This window comes from Salvelinus alpinus, chromosome 5 (assembly GCF_045679555.1).
Source record: "Salvelinus alpinus chromosome 5, SLU_Salpinus.1, whole genome shotgun sequence".
In the NCBI taxonomy this organism is placed as follows: domain Eukaryota; kingdom Metazoa; phylum Chordata; class Actinopteri; order Salmoniformes; family Salmonidae; genus Salvelinus; species Salvelinus alpinus.
Window position 1 is genome coordinate 17194674 of NC_092090.1, and position 12138 is coordinate 17206811.

The 12138-nt window shown below is 37.8% G+C and overlaps 1 protein-coding gene across 1 annotated transcript in view; it reads right to left on the bottom strand.

Moving 5' to 3' along the window:
* Positions 1-201: 201 nt before the first annotated feature.
* LOC139575017 (mitochondrial inner membrane protease subunit 1-like) overlaps positions 202-12138 on the bottom strand; it is a 42890-nt gene continuing 30953 nt past the window's right edge. Inside the window, exons 5-6 of the mRNA XM_071399905.1 lie at positions 10676-10786; positions 202-339 (exon numbers count right to left, since the gene is read on the bottom strand). Coding sequence (XP_071256006.1) covers positions 268-339; positions 10676-10786 — 183 coding nt within the window. The 3' untranslated portion in view covers positions 202-267. The remainder of the gene's footprint in view (positions 340-10675; positions 10787-12138) is intronic.

Below are 12138 nucleotides of genomic sequence, written 5' to 3' on the forward strand. Positions count from 1 at the left end.
CTCCCTCCTTACACGATGCTGTTCCTACAGAGCAGGGTGCTGCTCCTGCCAACACACTGGAACCCCCAGATTACTATGCCTGGTACGTTATCAACCTGCAGATCAGTTATCCATGGATTTTCACATTTGACTCAAACATACCCTACAATTCAACCCAAATTAACTCAAGAATTGTCAGTCAAATTGAGAGAGACAAAATTCTTCATGATAAATATGCCTTTAATTGGAAAATATGACAAAATGATGCATGTACACAGATCAGTAGACTCAGTCACTCCTTTTTACAACTCGTCCTGTGGGACTTTGGTTGAGGGCACCAACATGATGTAGAGGCCAGAGCTGGAAAGAGAGAAAAACACCAAAACAAACAAAGGAGAAGGAGAAGACAGAAGACGTTGGGTTAAAAGGGTAATAGGGCTCTCATAAAAGAAGAACAAACAACATTTATCCATTACATAATGTGTTTATCATGACTATTCCAACATCCTCACTTCCTGGATACACTTGGTAACGTGGATTTTAATGATGTATGCGACTTCATAAAACTGTCGTCAGGTCTCGTCATTGGGCCCCCAGTGGACGGCTGCTGTCCAGTCAAACGGATAGAAGGTTGGCTGACCTGTTTCCAGGGTCATGGTTGCTATGACATCCAGAGACATGACAACACAGCAGAATGGACAGCTAGACAATAGGTTGCCCAGGCCTTGGTCTACGAGACAGATCTGCCGTGAACTTCCAACTTGTTTGAGTGTTTGCATTTACTCAACTTGCCACAGAATGGGGGATAAGGAATATTTTGAATCCAGGCAAAGCACCAGTAAACCTACAATCGATTTCAGTGCAAGGCATTTAATATTTCATCATGGCCATGGGCAAAGTCAAAAGGAGGCTGTGATATCGTAAAAGTGGCACAGATTTCTCTTTATACAGACCAGACCATTAAACTAACTCTTTATGCACACCAGACCATTAAAATAACTCTTTATGCAGACCAGACCATTAAACTAACTCTTTATGCAGACCAGACCATTATACTAACTCTTTATACAGACCAGACCATTCTACTAACTCTTCATACAGACCAGACCATTAAACTAACTCTTTATGCAGACCATTCTACAAACTCTTCATACAGACCAGACCATTAAACTAACTCTTTATACAGACCATTCTACTAACTCTTTATGCAGACCATTAAACTAACTCTTTATACAGACCAGACCATTAAACTAACTCTTTATGCAGACCAGACCATTATACTAACTCTTTATAAAGACCATTCTACTAACTCTTTATACAGACCAGACCATTCTACTAACTCTTTATACAGACCAGACCATTCTACTAACTCTTTATACAGACCAGACCATTAAACTAACTCTTTATGCAGACCAGACCATTAAACTAACTCTTTTTGCAGACCAGACCATTATACTAACTCTTTATGCAGACCAGACCATTCTACTAACTCTTTATGCAGACCAGACCATTCTACTAACTCTTTATGCAGACCATTATACTAACTCTTCCTACAGACCAGACCATTAAAATAACTCTTTATGCAGACCATTCTACTAACTCTTCATACAGACCAGACCATTAAACTAACTCTTTATACAGACCATTATACTAACTCTTTATACAGACCAGACCATTCTACTAACTCTTTATACAGACCAGACCATTAAACTAACTCTTTATGCAGACCAGACCATTATACTAACTCTTTATGCAGACCATTATACTAACTCTTTATACAGACCAGACCATTCTACTAACTCTTTATACAGACCAGACCATTAAACTAACTCTTTATGCAGACCAGACCATTAAACTAACTCTTTATGCAGACCAGACCATTAAACTAACTCTTTATACAGACCAGAGCATTCTACTAACTCTTTATGCAGACCAGACCATTCTACTAACTCTTTATACAGACCAGACCATTAAACTAACTCTTTATGCAGACCAGACCATTATACTAACTCTTTATGCAGACCATTATACTAACTCTTTATACAGACCAGACCATTATACTAACTCTTTATGCAGACCATTATACTAACTCTTTATACAGACCAGACCATTATACTAACTCTTTATGCAGACCAGACTATTATACTAACTCTTTATGCAGACCAGACCATTATACTGACTCTTTATACAGACCACACCATTCTACTAACTCTTTATACAGACCAGACCATTCTACTAACTCTTTACACAGACCAGACCATTCTACTAACTCTTTATACAGACCAGACCATTAAACTAACTCTTTATGCAGACCAGACCATTATACTAACTCTTTATGCAGACCAGAGCATTCTACTAACTCGTTATGCAGACCAGAGCATTCTACTAACTCTTTATGCAGACCAGACCATTATACTAACTCTTTATACAGACCAGACCATTATACTAACTCTTTATACAGACCAGACCATTAAACTAACTCTTTATACAGACCAGACCATTAAACTAACTCTTTATGCAGACCAGACCATTCTACTAACTCTTTATACAGACCAGACCATTCTACTAACTCTTTATACAGACCAGACCATTATACTAACTCTTTATGCAGACCATTATACTAACTCTTTATACAGACCAGACCATTATACTAACTCTTTATACAGACCAGACCATTCTACTAACTCTTTATACAGACCAGACCATTCTACTAACTCTTTATACAGACCAGACCATTCTACTAACTCTTTATGCAGACCAGACCAGTAAACTAACTCTTTATGCAGACCAGACCATTATACTAACTCTTTATGCAGACCAGATCATTCTACTAACTCTTTATGCAGACCAGACCATTCTACTAACTCTTTATGCAGACCATTATACTAACTCTTCATACAGACCAGACCATTAAACTAACTCTTTATGCAGACCATTAAACTAACTCTTCATACAGACCAGACCATTAAACTAACTCTTTATACAGACCATTCTACTAACTCTTTATACAGACCAGACCATTAAAATAACTCTTTATACAGACCAGACCATTAAAATAACTCTTTATGCAGACCAGACCATTAAACTAACTCTTTATGCAGACCAGACCATTATACTAACTCTTTATACAGACCAGACCATTCTACTAACTCTTTATGCAGACCAGACCATTCTACTAACTCTTTATACAGACCAGACCATTCTACTAACTCTTTATGCAGACCAGACCATTCTACTAACTCTTTATACAGACCAGACCATTCTACTAACTCTTTATACAGACCAGACCATTAAACTAACTCTTTATGCAGACCAGACCATTATACTAACTCTTTATGCAGACCACTATACTAACTCTTTATACAGACCAGACCATTATACTAACTCTTTATGCAGACCAGACCATTAAACTAACTCTTTATGCAGACCAGACCATTATACTAACTCTTTATACAGACCAGAGCATTCTACTAACTCTTTATGCAGACCAGAGCATTCTACTAACTCTTTATGCAGACCAGAGCATTCTACTAACTCTTTATGCAGACCAGACCATTGTACTAACTCTTTATACAGACCATTATACTAACTCTTTATACAGACCAGACCATTATACTAACTCTTTATACAGACCAGACCATTAAACTAACTCTTTATACAGACCAGACCATTAAACTAACTCTTTATGCAGACCAGACCATTATACTAACTCTTTATACAGACCAGACCATTCTACTAACTCTTTATACAGACCAGACCATTAAACTAACTCTTTATGCAGACCAGACCATTATACTAACTCTTTATGCAGACCATTATACTAACTCTTTATACAGACCAGACCATTATACTAACTCTTTATGCAGACCAGACCATTAAACTAACTCTTTATGCAGACCAGACCGTTATACTAACTCTTTACACAGACCAGACCATTCTACGAACTCTTTACACAGACCAGACCATTCTACTAACTCTTTATACAGACCAGACCATTCTACTAACTCTTCATACAGACCAGACCATTAAACTAACTCTTTATGCAGACCATTCTACTAACTCTTCATACAGACCAGACCATTAAACTAACTCTTTATACAGACCATTATACTAACTCTTTATACAGACCAGACCATTCTACTAACTCTTTATACAGACCAGACCATTAAACTAACTCTTTATGCAGACCAGACCATTATACTAACTCTTTATGCAGACCATTATACTAACTCTTTATGCAGACCAGACCATTATACTAACTCTTTATACAGACCAGACCATTCTACTAACTCTTTATGCAGACCAGACCATTCTACTAACTCTTTATACAGACCAGACCATTCTACTAACTCTTTATGCAGACCAGACCATTCTACTAACTCTTTATACAGACCAGACCATTCTACTAACTCTTTATACAGACCAGACCATTAAACTAACTCTTTATGCAGACCAGACCATTATACTAACTCTTTATGTAGACCACTATACTAACTCTTTATACAGACCAGACCATTATACTAACTCTTTATGCAGACCAGACCATTAAACTAACTCTTTATGCAGACCAGACCATTATACTAACTCTTTATACAGACCAGAGCATTCTACTAACTCTTTATGCAGACCAGAGCATTCTACTAACTCTTTATGCAGACCAGAGCATTCTACTAACTCTTTATGCAGACCAGACCATTGTACTAACTCTTTATACAGACCATTATACTAACTCTTTATACAGACCAGACCATTATACTAACTCTTTATACAGACCAGACCATTAAACTAACTCTTTATACAGACCAGACCATTAAACTAACTCTTTATGCAGACCAGACCATTATACTAACTCTTTATACAGACCAGACCATTCTACTAACTCTTTATACAGACCAGACCATTAAACTAACTCTTTATGCAGACCAGACCATTATACTAACTCTTTATGCAGACCATTATACTAACTCTTTATACAGACCAGACCATTATACTAACTCTTTATGCAGACCAGACCATTAAACTAACTCTTTATGCAGACCAGACCATTATACTAACTCTTTACACAGACCAGACCATTCTACGAACTCTTTACACAGACCAGACCATTCTACTAACTCTTTATACAGACCAGACCATTCTACTAACTCTTTATACAGACCAGACCATTCTACTAACTCTTCATACAGACCAGACCATTAAACTAACTCTTTATGCAGACCATTCTACTAACTCTTCATACAGACCAGACCATTAAACTAACTCTTTATACAGACCATTATACTAACTCTTTATACAGACCAGACCATTCTACTAACTCTTTATACAGACCAGACCATTAAAGTAACTCTTTATGCAGACCAGACCATTATACTAACTCTTTATGCAGACCATTATACTAACTCTTTATACAGACCAGACCATTCTACTAACTCTTTATACAGACCAGACCATTAAACTAACTCTTTATGCAGACCAGACCATTAAACTAACTCTTTATGCAGACCAGACCATTAAACTAACTCTTTATACAGACCAGAGCATTCTACTAACTCTTTATGCAGACCAGACCATTCTACTAACTCTTTATACAGACCAGACCATTAAACTAACTCTTTATGCAGACCAGACCATTATACTAACTCTTTATGCAGACCATTATACTAACTCTTTATGCAGACCAGACTATTATACTAACTCTTTATGCAGACCAGACTATTATACTAACTCTTTATGCAGACCAGACCATTATACTGACTCTTTATACAGACCACACCATTCTACTAACTCTTTATACAGACCAGACCATTCTACTAACTCTTTACACAGACCAGACCATTCTACTAACTCTTTATACAGACCAGACCATTAAACTAACTCTTTATGCAGACCAGACCATTATACTAACTCTTTATGCAGACCAGAGCATTCTACTAACTCTTTATGCAGACCAGAGCATTCTACTAACTCTTTATGCAGACCAGACCATTATACTAACTCTTTATACAGACCAGACCATTATACTAACTCTTTATACAGACCAGACCATTAAACTAACTCTTTATACAGACCAGACCATTAAACTAACTCTTTATGCAGACCAGACCATTCTACTAACTCTTTATACAGACCAGACCATTCTACTAACTCTTTATACAGACCAGAACATTATACTAACTCTTTATGCAGACCATTATACTAACTCTTTATACAGACCAGACCATTATACTAACTCTTTATACAGACCAGACCATTAAACTAACTCTTTATACAGACCAGACCATTAAACTAACTCTTTATGCAGACCAGACCATTAAACTAACTCTTTATGCAGACCAGACCATTATACTAACTCTTTATACAGACCAGACCATTCTACTAACTCTTTATACAGACCAGACCATTCTACTAACTCTTTATACAGACCAGACCATTCTACTAACTCTTTATGCAGACCAGACCATTAAACTAACTCTTTATGCAGACCAGACCATTATACTAACTCTTTATGCAGACCAGACCATTTTACTAACTCTTTATGCAGACCAGACCATTCTACTAACTCTTTATGCAGACCATTATACTAACTCTTCATACAGACCAGACCATTAAACTAACTCTTTATGCAGACCATTAAACTAACTCTTCATACAGACCAGACCATTAAACTAACTCTTTATACAGACCATTCTACTAACTCTTTATACAGACCAGACCATTAAAATAACTCTTTATACAGACCAGACAATTAAAATAACTCTTTATGCAGACCAGACCATTAAACTAACTCTTTATGCAGACCAGACCATTATACTAACTCTTTATACAGACCAGACCATTCTACTAACTCTTTATGCAGACCAGACCATTCTACTAACTCTTTATACAGACCAGACCATTCTACTAACTCTTTATGCAGACCAGACCATTCTACTAACTCTTTATACAGACCAGACCATTCTACTAACTCTTTATACAGACCAGACCATTAAACTAACTCTTTATGCAGACCAGACCATTATACTAACTCTTTATGCAGACCACTATACTAACTCTTTATACAGACCAGACCATTATACTAACTCTTTATGCAGACCAGACCATTAAACTAACTCTTTATGCAGACCAGACCATTATACTAACTCTTTATACAGACCAGAGTACCTACTAACTCTTTATGCAGACCAGAGCATTCTACTAACTCTTTATGCAGACCAGAGCATTCTACTAACTCTTTATGCAGACCAGACCATTGTACTAACTCTTTATACAGACCATTATACTAACTCTTTATACAGACCAGACCATTATACTAACTCTTTATACAGACCAGACCATTAAACTAACTCTTTATACAGACCAGACCATTAAACTAACTCTTTATGCAGACCAGACCATTATACTAACTCTTTATACAGACCAGACCATTCTACTAACTCTTTATACAGACCAGACCATTAAACTAACTCTTTATGCAGACCAGACCATTATACTAACTCTTTATGCAGACCATTATACTAACTCTTTATACAGACCAGACCATTATACTAACTCTTTATGCAGACCAGACCATTAAACTAACTCTTTATGCAGACCAGACCATTATACTAACTCTTTACACAGACCAGACCATTCTACGAACTCTTTACACAGACCAGACCATTCTACTAACTCTTTATACAGACCAGACCATTCTACTAACTCTTTATACAGACCAGACCATTAAACTAACTCTTTATGCAGACCAGACCATTATACTAACTCTTTATGCAGACCATTATGCTAACTCTTTATACAGACCAGACCATTATACTAACTCTTTATGCAGACCAGACCATTAAACTAACTCTTTATGCAGACCAGACCATTAAACTAACTCTTTATGCAGACCAGACCATTATACTAACTCTTTACACAGACCAGACCATTCTACGAACTCTTTACACAGACCAGACCATTCTACTAACTCTTTATACAGACCAGACCATTCTACTAACTCTAGATAAAGACCAGACCATTAAACTAACTCTTTATACAGACCATTCTACTAACTCTTTATACAGACCATTACACTAACTCTTTATACAGACCATTAAACTAACTCTTTATACAGACCAGACCATTATACTAACTCTTTATACAGACCAGACCATTCTACTAACTCTTTATACAGACCAGACCATTCTACTAACTCTTTATAAAGACCAGACCTTTATACTAACTCTTTATACAGACCATTAAACTAACTCTTTATACAGACCAGACCATTCTACTAACTCTTTATACAGACCAGACGATTAAACTAACTCTTTATACAGACCATTATACTAACTCTTTATACAGACCAGACCATTATACTAACTCTTTATGCAGACCAGACCATTAAACTAACTCTTTATACAGACCATTATACTAACTCTTTATACAGACCAGACCATTCTACTAACTCTTTATACAGACCATTATACTAACTCTTTATACAGACCAGACCATTATACCAACTCTTTATATAGACCAGACCATTATACTAACTCTTTATGCAGACCAGACCATTATACTAACTCTTTATGCAGACCACTATACTAACTCTTTATACAGACCAGACCATTATACTAACTCTTTATGCAGACCAGACCATTAAACTAACTCTTTATGCAGACCAGACCATTATACTAACTCTTTATACAGACCAGAGCATTCTACTAACTCTTTATGCAGACCAGAGCATTCTACTAACTCTTTATGCAGAGCAGACCATTGTACTAACTCTTTATACAGACCATTATACTAACTCTTTATACAGACCAGACCATTATACTAACTCTTTATACAGACCACACCATTAAACTAACTCTTTATACAGACCAGACCATTAAACTAACTCTTTATGCAGACCAGACCATTATACTAACTCTTTATACAGACCAGACCATTCTACTAACTCTTTATACAGACCAGACCATTAAACTAACTCTTTATGCAGACCAGACCATTATACTAACTCTTTATGCAGACCATTATACTAACTCTTTATACAGACCAGACCATTATACTAACTCTTTATGCAGACCAGACCATTAAACTAACTCTTTATGCAGACCAGACCATTATACTAACTCTTTACACAGACCAGACCATTCTACGAACTCTTTACACAGACCAGACCATTCTACTAACTCTTTATACAGACCAGACCATTCTACTAACTCTTTATACAGACCAGACCATTAAACTAACTCTTTATGCAGACCAGACCATTATACTAACTCTTTATGCAGACCATTATACTAACTCTTTATACAGACCAGACCATTATACTAACTCTTTATGCAGACCAGACCATTAAACTAACTCTTTATGCAGACCAGACCATTAAACTAACTCTTTATGCAGACCAGACCATTATACTAACTCTTTACACAGACCAGACCATTCTACGAACTCTTTACACAGACCAGACCATTCTACTAACTCTTTATACAGACCAGACCATTCTACTAACTCTAGATATAGACCAGACCATTAAACTAACTCTTTATACAGACCATTCTACTAACTCTTTATACAGACCATTACACTAACTCTTTATACAGACCATTAAACTAACTCTTTATACAGACCAGACCATTATACTAACTCTTTATACAGACCAGACCATTCTACTAACTCTTTATACAGACCAGACCATTCTACTAACTCTTTATACAGACCAGACCTTTATACTAACTCTTTATACAGACCATTAAACTAACTCTTTATACAGACCATTCTACTAACTCTTTATACAGACCAGACGATTAAACTAACTCTTTATACAGACCATTATACTAACTCTTTATACAGACCAGACCATTATACTAACTCTTTATGCAGACCAGACCATTAAACTAACTCTTTATACAGACCATTATACTAACTCTTTATACAGACCAGACCATTCTACTAACTCTTTATACAGACCATTATACTAACTCTTTATACAGACCAGACCATTATACCAACTCTTTATATAGACCAGACCATTATACTAACTCTTTATGCAGACCAGACCATTAAACTAACTCTTTATACAGACCATTATACTAACTCTTTATGCAGACCAGACCATTAAACTAACTCTTTATACAGACCATTAAACTAACTCTTTATACAGACCATTAAACTAACTCTTTATACAGACCATTAAACCAACTCTTTATATAGACCAGACCATTATACTAACTCTTTATACAGACCAGACCATTAAACTAACTCTTTATACAGACCATTATACTAACTCTTTATACAGACCATTAAACTAACTCTTTATACAGACCATTAAACTAACTCTTTATACAGACCAGACCATTCTACTAACTCTTTATACAGACCAGACCATTATACTAACTCTTTATACAGACCAGACCATTAAACTAACTCTTTATACAGACCATTAAACTAACTCTTTATACAGACCATTAAATGAACTCTTTATACAGACCATTAAATGAACTCTTTATACAGACTATTAAACTAACTCTTTATACAGACTATTAAACTAACTCTTTATACAGACTATTAAACTAACTCTTTATACAGACCAGACCTTTAAACTAACTCTTTATACAGACCATTATACTAACTCTTTATACAGACCATTATACTAACTCTAAAGCTTCAAATTAATGTGAGATGGGTCGGGCGATGTTCCCCTCCTTACCTTTAAGCAGACACGGCCTCGAATCAGAGCATAGGGAACTGGGCCGTAGCTCCTGGAGTCTGTGGAATTCCGAAGATTATCCCCTTCCAGCCACACGTGCCCTTTTGGAACCTAGACACACACCCACGGCAAGACACACACCCACGTGATGACACGGGAAAAAACACAACGATAGAAAATATTGAATTTGTTCCACGACGACTGCAACAGCCAGTTATACTGTAAACAACACCATTCCCTGACCTAGCTTTTAAACGTTGTTTACATGAAGGAGTGAGACACTACAGCGCTAGCACCCTCCACCCACCATTATGTAAAGAGAGCCCACCTCAGCCACCTCACCCCCTACCATCCCTCACCCAACTGAACATCCCCCCCTACCATCCCTCACCCAACTGAACATCCCCCCTACCTTCCCTCAACCAACTGAACATCCCCCCTACCTTCCCTCACCCAACTGAACATCCCCCCTACCATCCCTCACCCAACTGAACATCCCCCCCCTACCATCCCTCACCCAACTGAACATCCCCCCTACCATCCCTCACCCAACTGAACATCCCCCCCTACCATCCCTCACCCAACTGAACATCCCCCCTACCATCCCTCACCCAACTGAACATCCCCCCTACCTTCCCTCACCCAACTGAACATCCCCCCTACCTTCCCTCACCCAACTGAACATCCCCACTACCTTCCCTCACCCAACTGAACATCCCCCCTACCTTCCCTCACCCAACTGAACATCCCCCCTACCTTCCCTCACCCCAACTTAACGTCAACCCCTGGCCTGTCCTCCTTTAACCCCGGACGGTCATAGGAGCAAGGGGTCATGGGTAACGGGGAAGGGTCAGGGTCAGGGGTAACGGGGAAGGGTCAGGGTCAGGGTCAGGGGGATTTAGTGGGACTTCAAAAGGGGCCATTAGGCTGTTGGCTGAGATCTAACCCCCTCTTACCAAGGGAGATATAAAGGGGGAGAGAGAGGGGCCAGTGCTGAAGCTTTTCAGTCAGAATCGTCCACGGGTCTCCACTAGTGAGGCCCAAGCTGCCAGTGGGGCGGCCAATCGGAGCGAGCGCTAATCCACAGTGACACCAATTATGATTAATCTCATCACTTTACTAGAGTAATATTGTCAAGGCCCTAATTAAGTTCCTCGTCGCTCCTATATGTGAAGACAGGATCAACAACACATTATATTGTCATAATGGGCATCACAATCTGCAACTATGTTTGTGTTGCCTAACTTTTTAATGAACGAAGTCTTGGGGAGAAAAGGAGAGGGAGATGAAATCAGATGAGAATATTATCAGAACAGAGGGTGGGGGGGAGACGCAAACACTGATGTCTTGATTCCAATTGTGCGCGTCCATCGTATCGCAATCGTCCCAACATCCAGAATCATTATGCAGTATCAACCTATGCATTGTGTTGCGTTTCATATTCCATAGATGAGCTGACACTA